The 18,584-nt window shown below is 43.8% G+C and overlaps 1 protein-coding gene across 2 annotated transcripts; it reads right to left on the bottom strand.

The window, feature by feature from the left end:
• Positions 1–6,068: 6,068 nt before the first annotated feature.
• On the bottom strand, positions 6,069–9,071 carry LOC109904559 (gamma-aminobutyric acid receptor subunit gamma-1-like). Of its 2 annotated transcripts, none has more exons than XM_031788041.1 (6): positions 8,917–9,071; positions 8,524–8,610; positions 7,860–7,996; positions 7,567–7,719; positions 7,191–7,407; positions 6,069–6,252 (listed from the first exon to the last, which is right to left on the bottom strand). In XM_031788041.1, the coding sequence occupies exons 1-6, from the start codon at positions 9,069–9,071 to the stop codon at positions 6,069–6,071; spliced, it is 933 nt and encodes a 310-aa protein (XP_031643901.1). The 2 variants fall into 2 exon arrangements, with proteins under 2 accessions (XP_031643901.1, XP_031643902.1); XM_031788042.1 differs by having other exon boundaries at positions 6,069–6,260; positions 7,205–7,407; positions 8,917–9,044.
• Between the last annotated feature and the right edge of the window lie 9,513 nt (positions 9,072–18,584).

The raw sequence follows: 18,584 nt of genomic DNA, 5'->3' as shown, positions 1-18,584 counted from the left end.
GTCAATATGTATTTGCTGTAAATGTTTTGGCGTCAAACTGGTTGCAGTTGTGAAAAAAGTCAACAATTGGAAGAGTTCATTGAAAATAATGCCATTGTTTATTAGATGCTTTTCAAATTAATGAGGCTATTTTCTCTTGAAAGATATGGTGTCAAGTATGAAGGTAAGACCCAGATGCAGACCACGTCGAATAAACAATAGTTTAATGATCCAATAGGGGCAGGCAATAGACTGGTCAAGACAGGCTGGAGTCAGTAAACCAGAGGTGAGACAACGGTATCGGACGGCAGGCAGGCTCAGGGACAGGCAGAGTGGTCAGGTAGGCGGGTTCGGAGTCAGGACAGGCATGGGTTAAAACCAGGAGGGTGAGAAACGAGAGACTGGGAAAAAGCAGGCACTGAGAAACAAAACGCTGGTTGACTTGATAAACAAGACGAACTGGCAACGGACAAAAAGAACACAGGTAAATATACACAAGGGAAAATGGGGAAGATGGGTGACACCTGGAGGGGGTGGAGACAATCACAAGGACAGGTAAACCAGATCAGGGTGTGACATATGGTATATCTACTAAACTCATGGACACAGATATAATAAATGAATATTGAATAAAACAAATGTAAGTTATCCAAGTATAAATTACCAAAGTTACGATAGATTGCCATAGATTTTCTGTTAATTACCAAAATTACAGAATATTCCAGTAACTTTGGTAAATTACTGGTACCTTTGCAACCCTAGGTAGGCCTATGACCCAGTGTCTGGCCTTGTTCGACCCTGCTGCCTTCATCTGTGAGCTATTGCCTACATGATTCCAAGATGGCGTAGCAGTCAGACGTCTTGTCGTGTCGTGTCCCTTGTATATATCGTTTTTTTACATATTTTTCTTCGCATATCTTTTAAAACATTTAGCTAAACCTCAACTTCTAAATACTCTCCTGCAACCCGCCTCACCCAATGTAGCGCGGATCCCCCAAAGGCTAACTTTCTAGACCTTGCTATCTCCTTGCTTGCTAATTCGGCCTGCTAACTGCTAGCTTGTTTAGCCCCGGTCCGCTAACTGCTACCTTGTTTAGCCCCGGCCTACTAACTGTTAGCTTGTTAGCACAGGCCTGCTAACCTTCTGAATCGCCGCACCCCAACCACTCACTGGACCCATATTTACTTTCAATCTCTTTTCAATTTTTAATTCGCTTATACCTTCCGGTAACCTGCCTCACCCAATGTGATACGGAATCGCTATTATTTTTATAACACACTCAAGAACCTCCAGAAGCTAACCAGCTAACTAGCTACAAGCTATTTATTCATTGTTAGCCACTGCTAGCGGCTTTTACCTTTTACCTTCTGCACAGCCAGCCAGTTTTTTTAACCTGGATAATACGCGCCAGTCTAGCTTCCCTGCCCCATCCACCGCTGCCCCCTGGACACTGATCACTTGGCTACATAGCTGATGCATGCTGGACTGTCCATTAATCACGGTACTCCATTCTGCTTGTTTATGTTTTATCTGTCGGCCCCAGACGCACTCCGGCTCTGTGTGTAGTTAATCCGACCCTCCCTGCCTAGTCAACGCCATTTTACCTGCTGCTGTTGTGCTAGCTGATTAGCTGTTGTTGTCTCACCTACTGTTTTAGCTACTGTTTTAGCTAGCTCTCCCAATTCAACACCTGTGATTACTGTATGCCTCGCTGTATGTCTCTCTCAAATGTCAATATGCCTTGTATACTGTTGTTCAGGTTAGTTATCATTGTTTTAGTTTACAATGGAGCCCCTAGTTCCACTCTTCATACCCCTGATACCTCCTTTGTCCCACCTCCCACACATGCGGTGACCTCACCCATTACAACCAGCATGTCCAGTGATACAACCGCTCTCATCATCACCCAGTGCCTGGGCTTACCTCCGCTGTACCCGCACCCCACCATACCCCTGTCTGCGCATTATGCCCTGAATATATTCTACCATGCCCAGAAATCTGCTCCTTTTATTCTCTGTCCCCAACGCTCTAGGCGACCAGTTTTGATAGGCTTTAGCCGCACCCTCATTCTACTCCTCCTCTGATCCGCGGGTGATGTGGAGGTAAACCCAGGCCCTGCATGTCCCCAGGCACCCTCATTTGTTGACTTCTGTGATCGAAAAAGCCTTGGTTTCATGCATGTCAACATCAGAAGCCTCCTCCCTAAGTTTGTTTTACTCACTGCTTTAGCACACTCTGCTAACCCTGATGTCCTTGCCGTGTCTGAATCCTGGCTCAGGAAGGCCACCAAAAATTCGGAGATTTCCATACCCAACTATAACATTTTCCGTCAAGATAGAACTGCCAAAGGGGGAGGAGTTGCAGTCTACTGCAGAGATAGCCTGCAAAGTAATGTCATACTTTCCAGGGCCATACCCAAACAGTTCGAACTACTAATTTAGAAAATTACTCTCTCCAGAAATAAGTCTCTCACTGTTGCCGCCTGCTACCGACCCCCCTCAGCTCCCAGCTGTGCCCTGGACACCATTTGTGAATTGATCGCCCCCCATCTAGCTTCAGAGTTTGTTCTGTTAGGTGACCTAAACTGGGATATGCTTAACACTCCGGCAGTCCTACAATCTAAGCTAGATGCCCTCAATCTCACACAAATCATCAAGGAACCCACCAGGTACAACCCTAAATCTGTAAACAAGGGCACCCTCATAGACATCATCTTGACCAACTGGCCCTCCAAATACACCTCTGCTGTCTTCAACCAGGATCTCAGCGATCACTGCCTCATTGCCTGTATCCGCTACGGAGCCGCAGTCAAACGACCACCCCTCATCACTGTCAAACGCTCCCTAAAACACTTCTGTGAGCAGGCCTTTCTAATCGACCTGGCCCAGGTATCCTGGAAGGACATTGACCTCATCCCATCAGTTGAGGATGCCTGGTCATTCTTTAAAAGTAACTTCCTCACCATTTTAGATAAGCATGCTCCGTTCAAAAAATGCAGAACTAAGAACAGATATAGCCCTTGGTTCACACCAGACCTGCCTGCCCTCGACCAGCACAAAAACATCCTGTGGCGGACTGCAATAGCATCGAATAGTCCCCGCGATATGCAACTGTTCAGGGAAGTCAGGAACCAATACACTCAGTCAGTCAGGAAAGCTAAGGCCAGCTTCTTCAGGCAGAAATTTGCATCCTGTAGCTCCAACTCCAAAACGTTCTGGGACACTGTGAAGTCCATGGAGAACAAGAGCACCTCCTCCCAGCTGCCCACTGCACTGAGGCTAGGTAACACAGTCACCACCGATAAATCCATGATTATCGAAAACTTCAACAAGCATTTCTCAACGGCTGGCCATGCCTTCCGCCTGGCTACTCCAACCTCGGCCAACAGCTCCGCCCCCCCCCCGCAGCTACTCGCCCAAGCCTCTCCAGGTTCTCCTTTACCCAAATCCAGATAGCAGATGTTCTGAAAGAGCTGCAAAACCTGGACCCGTACAAATCAGCTGGGCTTGACAATCTGGACCCTCTATTTCTGAAACTATCCGCCGCCATTGTCGCAACCCCTATTACCAGCCTGTTCAACCTCTCTTTCATATCGTCTGAGATCCCCCAAGGATTGGAAAGCTGCCGCAGTCATCCCCCTCTTCAAAGGGGGAGACACCCTGGACCCAAACTGTTACAGACCTATATCCATCCTGCCCTGCCTATCTAAGGTCTTCGAAAGCCAAGTCAACAAACAGGTCACTGACCATCTCGAATCCCACCGTACCTTCTCCGCTGTGCAATCTGGTTTCCGAGTCGGTCACGGGTGCACCTCAGCCACGCTCAAGGTACTAAACGATATCATAACCGCTATCGATAAAAGACAGTACTGTGCAGCCGTCTTCATCGACCTTGCCAAGGCTTTCGACTCTGTCAATCACCATATTCTTATCGGCAGACTCAGTAGCCTCAGTTTTTCGGATGACTGCCTTGCCTGGTTCACCAATTACTTTGCAGACAGAGTTCAGTGTGTCAAATCGGAGGGCATGCTGTCCGGTCCTCTGGCAGTCTCTATGGGGGTGCCACAGGGTTCAATCCTCGGGCTGAATCTTTTCTCTGTATATATCAATGATGTTGCTCTTGCTGCGGGCGATTCCCTGATCCACCTCTACGCAGACGACACCATTCTATATACTTCCGGCCCGTCCTTGGACACTGTGCTATCTAACCTCCAAACGAGCTTCAATGCCATACAACACTCCTTCCGTGGCCTCCAACTGCTCTTAAACGCTAGTAAAACCAAATGCATGCTTTTCAACTGTTCGCTGCCTGCACCCGCATGCCTGACCAGCATCACCTCCCTGGATGGTTCCGACCTTGAATATGTGGACATCTATAAGTACCTAGGTGTCTGGCTAGACTGTAAACTCTCCTTCCAGACTCATATCAAACATCTCCAATCGAAAATCAAATCAAGAGTCGGCTTTCTATTCCGCAACAAAGCCTCCTTCACTCACGCCGCCAAACTTACCCTAGTAAAACTGACTATCCTACCGATCCTCGACTTCATCTACAAAATTGCTTCCAACACTCTACTCAGCAAACTGGATGCAGTTTATCACAGTGCCATCCGTTTTGTCACTAAAGCACCTTATACCACCCACCACTGCGACTTGTATGCTCTAGTCGGCTGGCCCTCAATACATATTCGTCGCCAGACCCACTGGCTCCAGGTCATCTACAAGTCCATGCTAGGTAAAGCTCCGCCTTATCTCAGTTCACTGGTCACGATGGCAACACCCATCCGTAGCACGCGCTCCAGCAGGTGTATCTCACTGATCATCCCTAAAGCCAACACCTCATTTGGCCGCCTTTCGTTCCAGTTCTCTGCTGCCTGTGACTGGAACGAATTGCAAAAATCGCTGAAGTTGGAGACTTTTATCTCCCTCACCAACTTCAAACATCTGCTATCTGAGCTGCTAACCGATCGCTGCAGCTGTACATAGTCTATCGGTAAATAGCCCACCCATTTTTACCTACCTCATCCCCATACTGTTTTTATTTATTTACTTTTCTGCTCTTTTGCACACCAATATCTCTACTTGTACATGACCATCTGATCATTTATCACTCCAGTGTTAATCTGCAAAATTGTAATTATTCGCCTACCTCCTCATGCCTTTTGCACACAATGTATATAGACTCCCCTTTTTTTCTACTGTGTTATTGACTTGTTAATTGTTTACTCCATGTGTAACTCTGTGTTGTCTGTTCACACTGCTATGCTTTATCTTGGCCAGGTCGCAGTTGCAAATGAGAACTTGTTCTCAACTAGCCTACCTGGTTAAATAAAGGTGAAAAAAAAAAATATATATATATATATATATATAGTACAGGTACAAACATTGGAGCTGCTCAAATATTGGTGAGAATAAGCAATTTTACTGGCTTCAAATTATTCACTGGCTTCAAAGTGCAAAGAACTACACCCTCCAGTCTTATCGTCAACAGTGCCAAGAATAGCAAGTAAAGAGAATCAACAAACAATTTGACCTGTTTTCTCTGAAGTAAAAGGCTATTGCCAATAGTTTAATGATCCAATAGGGGCAGGCAATAGACTGGTCAAGACAGGCTGGAGTCAGTAAACCAGAGGTGAGACAACGGTATCGGACGGCAGGCAGGCTCAGGGACAGGCAGAGTGGTCAAGTAGGCGGGCTCGGAGTCAGGACAGGCATGTGTCAAAACCAGGAGGGTGCGAAACGAGAGACTGGGAAAAAGCAGGCACTGAGAAACAAAACGCTGGTTGACTTGATAAACAAGACGAACTGGCAACGGACAAACAGAACACAGGTAAATACACACAGGGGATAATGGGGAAGATGGGTGACACCTGGAGGGGGTGGAGACAATCACAAGGACAGGTAAACCAGATCAGGGTGTGACATATGGTATATCTACTAAACTCAACAAACAATTTGACCTGTTTTCTCTGAAGTAAAAGGCTATTGCTCCTCTTTGCTAAACTCAATTTATTTGATAAGTACAGATACCCGATCCAGTAGACCAGGTTGAAAAGCCCAAAGGCGGTGAGGGAGAATATCCCGATCTTCTAGACTCGGACATGCATCCGGTTTTTGCGCCAGGCTCCAGAGCGACAGTCGTTGAAGCAGCAGAAGAAGCTGGTGCAGCCCTTCCCATCCAAACACACATAGGCGTAAACATCCTCGTCTTGGTAGGGGCCGATGTTATTCATCTGGAGCAGTGACGTCACTGGCCTAATGTTCACCATGCGGCTGGATTTCTTTAGGTAAATATTACAATCATGATTCAGTAATTCATATCTTTCTGGGAATACGCTTCAAGATAGGACTTTTATTTACCATTCACTTTAAATTGTATATATAGCACGTGTGGTTATCTTTCTCTCACAAAATAGCTGCCATTCGGGGTGAATGAGATTTCTGAAGATCATTACCATAAATGCAATATTTCACATTTAAATTCATCATGTGGCTGTGGGAATATGCTAAGAAGAACAGAGTGGTCTCTCTTAAGTAGTAAATTTGCCTTTTTCACTGCATTTCACGCTGATTGCTTTTCAGAATAGACGACGTTGCCATTTGTACGGAGCTTACAGGGATTTCCTTTTCTCTGCTCAATATCACAGCAGACCCAGTTTAAGGGATGCGTGATCATTCACAGTGATTACACATGCCATCTCTGCACTACCACTCCTCTGCCAGGTGTGTACTCTCCCATCAAAAATCTTTGCCTCACAAAGTCTTTCAAACCCAGGTAAATAATATTAAAGACCACAGGCACTCTGACGTTCTAAAGGAAATCTATCTTAATCCCTTGGTTAATGCAAACAATATAATACCTTGAGTTAAAGGCAGCATCATGACTAACGAATTTGATCTTTGAAACTGGAATGTTCAAAGTAATGATGTTAGTGTCAGAGAAAGAAGGTACTGCAGCTCCCTTTCTACTTCCATTTGTTTGATTGATGTATGCAGATTGACTCATTGTCAAGGTTATATGCTGTTACGTAGTATTTCACAGTTGATTACAAAAAAATGGTATGTGCATGTTCATACAACTTTCATGAGAATCCTCCATTTACATTACTGTAATTTGATTACTTGCCTTGTTTTTAAAACGGGAAAATTGATACATTACCTTTAAAAATGTGCATCTTCAAATGAAATGGCAGAAGCTACTGGGAAGCAACAGTGGCATCTCTACCTGCTGAGAATGTTTGTCCTTATTCTTCTTGTTCTGCCTGTTGCTGGTGAAGTAGTGTAGAGTCCCATACTCCATCAGAGCAGCAAACGTGAAGATGAAGCAGACAGACACAAACAGGTCCATCGCCGTCACATAGGATACCTTGGGAAGTGACTTCCTTGAGATGGTACTCAGCATTGTCATTGTAAGCACTGTGGTGATTCCTGCACAGGAAGTCACAAAGACAGTTGAACAATTTAGCTGGTTGAACTGACTTTGTGTGTTCAACTGACTGAGGCTAATGATTTAGCTGTTACAAAAGCTGTTCTTTAGTCTGACATTATTAAGGACCGTAGTAAGAAACTATAGAGGCTTGATCATACCTAAAGAGGTCCTGGCGGGGACAGCATCTTTGTTGATCCAAAAAGAGACCCATGACAGCACCATGATCATGCTACAGGGGATGTACGTCTGAATAGTAAAGTAGCTCATTCGCCAACTCAGGTTAAAAAATATTGTCAAGATAACATATTCACCTAGACTTCAAGAGAGAAACATACACACATGTAAAAGTGAACTTTTGTTGCATAATTTAGTAAAACTTTAAACCCACTCTCCTCAAACCAGAGGCAAATGTGCACTTTGAAAAAGGATGGATGTCATCCATATCCCTTACCTGACTGTGTATGTCCCACGTCTGATGTGTTTCGTAAACCGACGAAAGCAAACTGGTAGAGTCTCCAGTACCTTTGGTCGGCCACTTTCACAGAACGCTTTTGCCAATGGTACAGAATCTCATTTTTAGGAAGCCATCTAGAGAGGGGTGTACGGTTGAACACTCACAACACACACATATTAAGAACCTCTCATTGTCCAGGCTTGTAGAAGCCACAAACAAGAACACAACAGTGAATCTCAGTTCACCACAGAGGGCATACTATATGGCCAAGCAGGGCAGCATTCAGGATGGAAAATGTCCTTTAACCATGGGATGCCCTTCAGTCTACGCTGGGGGTTAAGATCATGACAACGAGACATGAGACGCTGAAGCACAATGCAAGATGGATGGAGAATGTCACAGATAGAGCATTAATCAGTTTGAAGGGTGGGGCTGCATAATTCATTAGTCTGTCAGAGAATAGGGACTTTGTGACCTCCCATCTCCCCTGGTGGAGGAGATGATAGACTTTACAGGCTGAAGGGCCAACCTCAAGCAGATGGGCTTGTGGGGTGCTGTGACTCAGCTCCTAACGCTGGCCCACTCTGACACCCTCTCTGGGCTGGCTACTGAAGCTGAAGTCGAAATGACGGATCAAAACGGGGAGAGTGTTTAAAAACACCTACAGCTCGGAAACTCCAGCAGACACGAGTGCTCGTCCATGGGAAAGTTATGCAGCTTAAGGCAGCATTCCGCATTACTGGTCAACGTGACAAAAACAGAGTCGTGACAAAGAAAAGTTCATTCTTTATGATGTTTTACATTGATTTTGTATTGTGTTTTTTCCTTCCAAACAGAGTTGATCATAACAATTACGAAGTGTTTCCCTCTCCTTTATCTAAACAAATGCCAGGGAAAGCTAACAATGGCTTCAAGATCATGCTTTGACAAATACCTGGTGCCTAAAAGAGGGCTACAAGACAAAAGTACAGATGCACAAACTAGAGCTGAACATACAACAACTATTAAACACAGAGTCCTTGAAAACACAGAATGGCAGCAGTCATACTTCTACCTCAGTGTGTACATCACTCTTCCGTTGTTCCACAGTCGCAGCAGACTGTTTGGAGTGGTGATCCAGTGGGCGTCAGACTTTCTTGAATTCCGAAAGAAGGTGTCAGGAATCCAGATCTTTCCCACCATATTGCTGTTGAGCATCAGGACTTTCATGGAGCTGTTGAACTTGAGGCGACTGTCATACCACGTCTGGGCAAAGAAGAAGCAATGTCAGCACAAGAACTGTTCGTATGGAGCTTTATGAAATGGGTTTCCACGTGTGAGCAGCTGCATACAAGCCTAAGATCAACATGCGCAACAGCTGGGTCCAATGGGTCCAGTGAATCATGCTTCACCATCTGGCAGTCCGATGGAAGAATCTGGGTTAAGTGGATGCCAGGAGAATGCTACCTGCTCCAATGCATAGTGCCAATTGTAAAGTTTGGTAGAGGAGGAATAATGGTCTGGGGCTGTTTTACATGGTTCGGGCTAGGCCCCACTACAGCATACAATGACATTCTAGACGATTATGTGCTTCCAACTTTGTAGCAACAGTTTGGGGAAGGCCCTTTCCTGTTTCAGCATGACAATGCCCCCGTGCACAAAGCAAGGTCCATATAAATATGGTTTGTCAAGATCGGTGTGGAAGAACTTGACTGGCCTGCACAGAGCCTTGACCGCAACCCCATCAAACACCTTTGGGATGAATTGGAACGCCGACTGCGAGCCAGTCCTAATCGGCCAACATCAGTGCCCGAGTTCACTAATGCTCTTGTGGTTGAATGGAAGCAAGTCCACGCAGCAATGTTCAAACATCCAGTGAAAAAACTTGCCAGAAGACTGGAGGCTGTTATAGCAGCAAAGAGGGGACCAACTCCATATTAATGACCATGATTTTGGAATGAGGTGTTTGACGAGCGGGTGTCCACATACACTACAGGGCCAAAAGTATGTGCCACATGCTGGGTGATGTATTCGATTGTTGCTCTCCTCTAATCATTATGTTTCAAAGAAGAGCATCAATGCACTACATACTATACAAACTCTCATTGAAGTGAAACAACCTATTCACAACCACATGACAAGACAGATTTTAAGACAGGATCTTAATTTGACCAGTTTCTCACAGCAGAAAATGTATCCTGCAGCAACAGGAAATATAAATTATTGTGTAGATTATAATTAATGGACATTGAAAGATTAGTGGAATCTGTGTAGCTGGACAGGTAGGATGACTGACAGTGAAGGTGAACAGGTGGTCAGGTGACAGAGGAATGTATGAGACTGAGGCAGGAATTCCTTTAACCATAAAGTGGTATATTTACTGAGTGGTGGATTCATGGATGCACAGAACTTCTGAATCAGATGGAGTTAAGGAAGAGAAAGCAGCGAGATCAGGCGATGGCAATTTCCTCCTTTTATGGAGTTGAGATCTGTCGGACATTTCCACCTGACCTAATTAAAGTGCCCCTAGCCCAGCTGAGTAAATGGCAATGAATTAATGGATTATTCCACCAACTCCATGGGCCTTTTCTACAGACATTTTTGTACGTGTTGATAAAGTACATTTTGTGTTAGGGCAAATCAAGTCTGAAATGTTCAAGTGGAAATCACAGACTTTAGAAGCCTTTTTTAACCTTGAATATACTACAAGTTTACATTAAGTGTTTTGTTTGTTTATTGGATAGAGAGAGATAGAGGTGAAAGGTAGGCAAATAACTGCTGAAAGTTGGCTGGATTCAAACCCATGCTGGCAGTGGTACATCGTACTGTACATGGTGGCGACCCATCATTCAGGGCAGGTGGGGCAATTTTGAAAATTAGTTTGTTGCCTGTTTTGCATGTTATTTTGGCATTAATACGTGTGACATATCAGTCACTGCAAACAATGAAAATATATATATATATTTAGTTAGTAAAGTCTCATACAAACATGGTCTCTTTTTGCTTTATTGAGAAAGGCAGTTCCAAAATACAGGTGTTTCACACTAGCTCAGTGCTTTCTGTGTTGGAGGGGCAGCCAGAAGAAAATACAGAGCGTAGGTGTTGGTAATCTTCCCTAGTTGAGCCATGATTGGCTCAGTGTTCCGTCACTCATGGGGTCACCGCAAAATCTACAGGGAGAGATAGAAAGTTCAAGCCCCCTTGGCTGCTGTCATATATGCACATTAGAAGTGCCCATAAAGAAGGCTCAAGTCATTGGCCACAGATAACATGATGTCAAATCACGTTATATCTACTGTAGCTTTGATTGGCCTGATCATGTTCACATCAAACTGTCTAAATCTTAGCTAGCAAGCTAGACAAGCAGTAATCGTCATGAATCATGTCGACAATCTACTGGCAAATCCTTTTCAATCCTGTCAAATGAAGAAAAATTATAGATAAAATGTATCGGTGCTCATCGACCATTTGACATTACGCAACAAGTTTTAAATTGCAAATTCAACACGTGTGGTTTGGAAGGAATCAGTGGCTAACTGCAAGCATTGCTAAGCAATCATTATTTTGCTTCCCCTGCCTGGTATTCCGTGGAGAGGGTTTGTGGTCCAAGTGTGTCTTTTCCTAGTTTAAAAGGATAAACATTCACACACAACACCATGGGCGTCGGGAACTCTGGTCTCTTTCTAGAACTTCGACCTGAAGACATTTTTCTCATTTTATTTAACCTTTATTTAACTAGGCAAATCAGTTAAGAACAAATTCTTATTTACAATGACAGCCTAGGAACAGTGGGATAACTGCCTTATTCATGATTCATGATTCAACATTGTATTTTCTTAATGATCCCAGTTGTCTTGAAAGCCCCATTTAATCCAGAGAATGACATAATTTGATGACAAAGTTTTATGATAAACTTTGCCCACAAGAAGAACCGCCACACCACCTTCCTGTTCAAGTGAGCACAGGACAAAGGTGATTCCAAAAATGTCTTGTATGCTGCTGCATAAATGATGTAATATGCCAGGGAGATATGTATACTGCAGTTAAGAAAGTAATACTAAGTGTATGTTGTGAAGTAAGCTGTTAGTAGCCCATGTCCGCTCATCGTTACCTTATGCCATAGTTTGTTCATCTCAATTGTCAGTAGAAACAGCATTTGTTAAAGCAAGTCAGCCATATCAGCTATGTTTTTTCAAAAGCCAGTAAATGAGGCTGAATTAACTGTTTTCCTGCCAGACAAAGCACCGCTGATAGCCAGGCATAGCAGTGGTAAGGATTCACTCCATGGTGCTGAACAGAAAGCTCTGCTGTTGGGACAGATTTATGTATGGGACAGCAGTGGAGAAGGTGGAAAGTTATAAGTTCCTGGGCGTACACATCACAGACAAACTGAAATGGTCCACCCACACAGACAGTGTGGTGAAGAAGGCGCAACAGCGCCTCTTCAACCTCAGGAGGCTGAAGAAATGTGGCTTGTCACCCAAAACCCTGACAAACTTGTACAGATGCACAATCGAGAGCATGCTGTCGGACTGTATCACAGCCTGGTACGGCAACTGCACCAACCTCAACCGCAAGGCTCTCCAGAGGGTGGTGCGGTCTGCATAACGCATCACCAGGGGAAAACTCCCCGCCACCCAGGACGCCTACAGCACCCGATGTCACAGGAAGGCCAAAATGATCATCAAGGACAACAACCACCCCTGAGCCACTGACTGTTCACACTGCTATCATCCAGAAGGCGAAGTCAGTACAGGTGCATCAAAGCTGGGACCGAGAGATTGAGAAACAGCTTCTATCTCAAGGCCATCAGACTGCTAAACAGCAATCACTACCTCAGAGAGGCATTGAGACATTGAGAACCAATCACTGGACACTTTAATAAATGGATCACTAGTAGAGGTCGACCGATTATGATTTTCAATACCGATACCGATTATTGAATGACCAACAAAAGCCGATACCAGCCGATTTTTATTTATTTATTTGTAATAATGACAATTACAACAATACTGAATGAACACTTATTTTAACTTAATATAATACATCAATAAAAATACATTTAGCCTCAAATAAAATATGAAACATGTTCAATTTGGTTTAAATAATGCAAAAACAAAGTGTTGGAGAAGTAAAAGTGCAATATGTGCCATGTAAAAAGCTAACTTTTGAGTTCCTTGCTCAGAACATGAGAACATATGAAAGTTGGTGGTTTCTTTTAACATGAAACTTCAATATTCCAAGGTAAGAGGTTTTAGGTTGTAGTTAATATAGTATTTATAGGACTATTTCTCTCTATACCATTTGTATTTCATATACCTTTGACTATTGTATGTTCTTATATGCACTTTAGTATTGCCAGTGTAACAGTATAGCTTCCGTCCCTCTCCTCGCTCCTCCCTGGGCTCGAACCAGGAACACAAAGACAACAGCCACACTCGAAGCAGCGTTACCCATCGCTCCACAAAAGCCGTGGCCCTTGCAGAGCAAGGGAAATAACTACTTCCAGTCTCAGAGCAAGTGACATTTGAAACGATATTAGCGCGCACCCCGCTAATTAGCTAGCCATTTCACATCGGTTACACCAGCTGATAGGCTTGAAGTCATAAACAGCGCTGTGCTTGCGAAGATCTGCTGGCAAAACTCACGAAAGTGCTGTTTGAATGAATGCTTACGAGCCTGCTGGTGCCCACCATCGCTCAGTCAGACTGCTCTATCAAATCATAGACTTAATTATAACATAACACACAGAAATACATACAAGCCTTTGATCATTAATATGGTCGAATCCGGAAACTATCATTTAGAAAACAAAACGTTTATTATTTCAGTGAAATACGGAACCGTTCGGTATTTTATCTAACGGGTGGCATCCCGTCTAAATATTCTTGTTACATTGCACAACCTTCAATATTATGTCATAATTACGTAAAATTCTGGCAAATTAGTTCACAATGAGCCAGGCTGCCCAAACTTTTGCATACACCCTGACTCTGCGTGTAATGAACGCAAGAGAAGTGACACAATTTCACCTGGTTAATATTGCCTGCTAACCTGGATTTCTTTTAGCTAAATATGCAGGTTTTAAAATATATACTTCTGTGTATTGATTTTAAGAAAGCATTGGTGTTTATGGTTAGGTACAGTTAGGTACAGGTTAGGTACAGTCGTCCAACGATTGTGCTTTTTTTGCAAATGCGCTTTTGTTAAATCATCCCCCACAACACAAAGATTCCTTGATGTCCTTCCAGATTCCCTCTGTCTACCCATGGACGACAAAAATCAGTTAACCACCTAACTGAGGAACTCAATTTAACCTTGCACAATACCCTAGATGCAGTTGCACCCCTAAAAACTAAAAACATTTCTCATAAGAAACTAGCTCCCTGGTACACAGAAAATACCCGAGCTCTGAAGCAAGCTTCCAGAAAATTGGAACGGAAATGGCGCCACACCAAACTGGAAGTCTTTCGACTAGCTTGGAAAGACAGTACCGTGCAGTACCGAAGAGCCCTTACTGCTGCTCGATCATCCTATTTTTCTAACTTAATTGAGGAAAATAAGAACAATCTGAAATTCCTTTTTGATACTGTCGCAAAGCTAACTAAAAAGCAGTATTCCCCAAGAGAGGATGGCTTTCACTTTAGCAGTGATAAATTTATGAACTTCTTTGAGGAAAAGATCATGATTATTAGAAAGCAAATTACGGACTCCTCTTTAAATCTGCGTATTCCTTCAAAGCTCAGTTGTCCTGAGTCTGCACAACTCTGCCAGGACCTAGGATCAAGAGAGACGCTCAAGTGTTTTAGTAATATATCTCTTGACACAATGATGAAAATAATCATGGCCTCTAAACCTTCAAGCTGCATACTGGACCCTATTCCAACTAAACTACTGAAAGAGCTGCTTCCTGTGCTTGGCCCTCCTATGTTGAACATAATAAACGGCTCTCTATCCACCGGATGTGTACCAAACTCACTAAAAGTGGCATTAATTAATAAAGCCTCTCTTGAAAAAGCCAAACCTTGACCCATGAAATATAAAGAACTATCGGCCTATATCGAATCTTCCATTCCTCTCAAAAATTTTAGAAAAGGCTGTTGCGCAGCAACTCACTGCCTTCCTGAAGACAAACAATGTATACGAAATGCTTCAGTCTGGTTTTAGACCCCATCATAGCACTGAGACTGCACTTGTGAAGGTGGTAAATTACCTTTTAATGGCATCAGACTGAGGCTCTGCATCTGTCCTCGTGCTCCTAGACCTTAGTGCTGCGTTTGATACCATCGATCACCACATTCTTTTGGAGAGATTGGAAACCCAAATTGGTCTACACGGACAAGTTCTGGCCTGGTTTAGATCTTATCTGTTGGAAAGATATCAGTTTGTCTCTGTGAATGGTTTGTCCTCTGACAAATCAACTGTACATTTCGGTGTTCCTCAAGGTTCCGTTTTAGGACCACTATTGTTTTCACTATATATTTTACCTCTTGGGGATGTCATTCGAAAACATAATGTTAACTTTCACTGCTATGCGGATGACACACAGCTGTACATTTCAATGAAACATGGTGAAGCCCCAAAATTGCCCTCGCTAGAAGCATGTGTTTCAGACATAAGGAAGTGGATGGCTGCAAACTTTTTTTTTTTTACTCGGACAAAACAGAGATGCTTGTTCTAGGTCCCAAGAAACAAAGAGATATTCTGTTGAATCTGACAATTAATCTTAATTGGTTGTACAGTCGTCTCAAATAAAACTGTGAAGGACCTCGGCGTTACTCTGGACCCTGATCTCTCTTTTGAAGAACATATCAAGACTGTTTCAAGGACAGCTTTTTTCCATCTACGTAACATTGCAAAAATCAGAAACTTTCTGTCCAAAAATGATGCAGAAAAATTAATCCATGCTTTTGTCACTTCTAGGTTAGACTACTGCAATGCTCTACTTTCCGGCTACCCAGATAAAGCACTAAATAAACTTCAGTTAGTGCTAAATACGGCTGCTAGAATCCTGACTAGAACCAAAAAATTTGATCATATTACTCCAGTGCTAGCCTCCCTACACTGGCTTCCTGTCAAAGCAAGGGCTGATTTCAAGGTTTTACTGCTAACCTACAAAGCATTACATGGGCTTTCTCCTACCTATCTCTCTGATTTGGTCCTGCCGTACATACCTACACGTACGCTACGGTCACAAGACGCAGGCCTCCTAATTGTCCCTAGAATTTCTAAGCAAACAGCTGGAGGCAGGGCTTTCTCCTATAGAGCTCCATTTTTATGGAACGGTCTGCCTACCCATGTCAGAGACGCAAACTCGGTCTCAACCTTTAAGTCTTTACTGAAGACTCATCTCTTCAGTGGGTCATATGATTGAGTGTAGTCTGGCCCAGGAGTGGGAAGGTGAACGGAAAGGCTCTGGAGCAACGAACCGCCCTTGCTGTCTCTGCCTGGCCGGTTCCCCTCTTTCCACTGGGATTCTCTGCCTCTAACCCTATTACAGGGGCTGAGTCACTGGCTTACTGGGGCTCTCTCATAACGTCCCTGGGAGTGGTGCGTCACCTGAGTGGGTTGAGTCACTGATATGGTCATCCTGTCTGGGTTGGAGCCCCCCCTTGGGTTGTGCCATGGCGGAGATCTTTGTGGGCTATACTCAACCTTGTCTCAGGATGGTAAGTTGGTGGTTGAAGATATCCCTCTAGTGGTGTGGGGGCTGTGCTTTGGCAAAGTGGGTGGGGTTATAGCCTTCCTGTTTGGCCCTGTCCGGGGGTGTCCTCGGATGGGGCCACAGTGTCTCCTGACCCCTCCTGTCTCAGCCTCCAGTATTTATGCTGCAGTAGTTTATGTGTTGGGGGGCTAGGGTCAGTGTGTTATATCTGGAGTACTTCTCCTGTCCTATTCGGTGTCCTGTGTGAATTTAAGTGTGCTCTCTCTAATTCTCTCTTTCTCTCTTTCGTTCTCTCTCTCGGAGGACCTGAGCCCTAGGACCATGCCTCAGGACTACCTGACATGATGACTCCTTGCTGTCCCCAGTCCACCTGGCCGTGCTGCTGCTCCAGTTTCAACTGTTCTGCCTTATTATTATTGGACCATGCTGGTCATTTATGAACATTTGAACATCTTGGCCATGTTCTGTTATAATCTCCACCCGGCACAGCCAGAAGAGGACTGGCCACCCCACATAGCCTGGTTCCTCTCTAGGTTTCTTCCTAGGTTTTGGCCTTTCTAGGGAGTTTTTCCTAGCCACCGTGCTTCTACATCTGCATTGCTTGCTGTTTGGGGTTTTAGGCTGGGTTTCTGTGCAGCACTTTGAGATAACAGCTGATGTACGAAGGGCTATATAAATACATTTGATTTGATTTGTTGCATCGATTATATGCAAAGCAGGACACGCTAGATAAAGTAGTAATATCATAAACCATGTGCAGTTATAACTAGTGATTATGATTGATTGATTGTTTGTTTTTTATAAGATAAGTTTAATGCTAGCTAGCAACTTCTACTGGCTTCTACTGCATTCACGTAACAGGCAGGCTCCTCGTGGAGTGCAATGAGAAGCAGGTCGTTAGCGCGTTGGACTAGTTAACTGTAAGGTTGCAAGACTGGTTCCCCCGAGCTGACAAGGTGAAAATCTGTAGTTCTGCCCCTGAACAAGGCAGTTAACCCACCGTTCCTAGGCCGTCATTGAAAATAAGAATGTGTTCTTAACTGACTTGCCTAGTTAAATAAAGGTATAAAAATAAAATAAAAAAGATTTCCGATTGTTATGAATACTTGAAATCGGTCCTAATTAATCGGCCATTCCGATTAATCGGTCGACCTCTAATCACTAGTCACTTTAAACAATGCCACTCTAAATAATGCCACTCAATAATGTTTACATATCTTACATTACTCATACCACATGTACAGTTGAAGTATGAAGTTTACATACACTCACATACACTACATACACTGGAGTCATTAAAACTCTGTCAAATTGTAGACCTCCATCTGGTTCATCATTGGGAGCAATTTCAAAATTCCTGAAGGTACCATGTTCATCGGTACAAACAATAGTTCGCAAGCATAAACACCATGGGACCATGCAGCCATCCTACCGCTCAGGAAGGAGACACGTTCTGTCTCCTAGAGATGAACGTACTTTTGTGCCCGAAAAGTGCAAATCAATCCCAGAACAATAGCAAATGACGTTGTGAAGATGCTGGAGGAAACAGGTACAAAAGTATCTATATCTACAGTAAATCGAGTCCTATATCGACATAACCTGAATGGTCGCTCAGCGAGGAAGAAGCCACTGCTCCAAAACCGCCACAAAAAAAAAGATTACGGTTTGCAACTGCACATGACGGCAAAGATCGTACTTTTTGGAGAAATGTCCTCTGGTCTGATGAAACAAAAATAGAACTGTCTGGCCATAATGACCATTGTTATGTTTGGTGGAAAAAAGGGGAGGCTTGCAAGCCGAAGAACACCATCCCAACCTTGAAGCACAGGGGTGGCAGCATCATGTTGTGGGGTGCTTTGCTGCAGGAGGGACTGGTGCACTTCACAAAATAGACAGCGTCATGAGGAAGGAAAATTATGTGGATATATTGAAGCAACATCTCAAGACATCAATCAGGAAGTTAAAGCTTGGTCGCAAATGGGTCTTCCAAAAGGACAATGACCCCAGGCATACTTACAAAGTTGTGGCAAAATGGCTTAAGGACAACAACGTCAAGGTACTGGAGTGGTCATCACAAA

Source organism: Oncorhynchus kisutch, linkage group LG14 (genome assembly GCF_002021735.2).
Source record: "Oncorhynchus kisutch isolate 150728-3 linkage group LG14, Okis_V2, whole genome shotgun sequence".
Lineage (NCBI taxonomy): Eukaryota > Metazoa > Chordata > Actinopteri > Salmoniformes > Salmonidae > Oncorhynchus > Oncorhynchus kisutch.
This window is presented reverse-complemented; position numbering and strand designations above follow the sequence as displayed.

What these genes read in the sequence shown, in the direction of transcription:
- LOC109904559 (XM_031788041.1), bottom strand. Translation starts at nt 9,071, where the DNA reads ATGAAAGTCCTGATGCTCAACAGCAATATGGTGGGAAAGATCTGGATT. An exon ending in AGAGTGATGTACACACTGAG is followed by an intron (nt 8,611 to 8,916) that starts GTAGAAGTATGA and finishes TGTTTTTGTCAC; the next exon opens with GTTGACCAGTAATGCGGAAT. An exon ending in CGTGGGACATACACAGTCAG is followed by an intron (nt 7,720 to 7,859) that starts GTAAGGGATATG and finishes CTTGAAGTCTAG; the next exon opens with GTGAATATGTTATCTTGACA.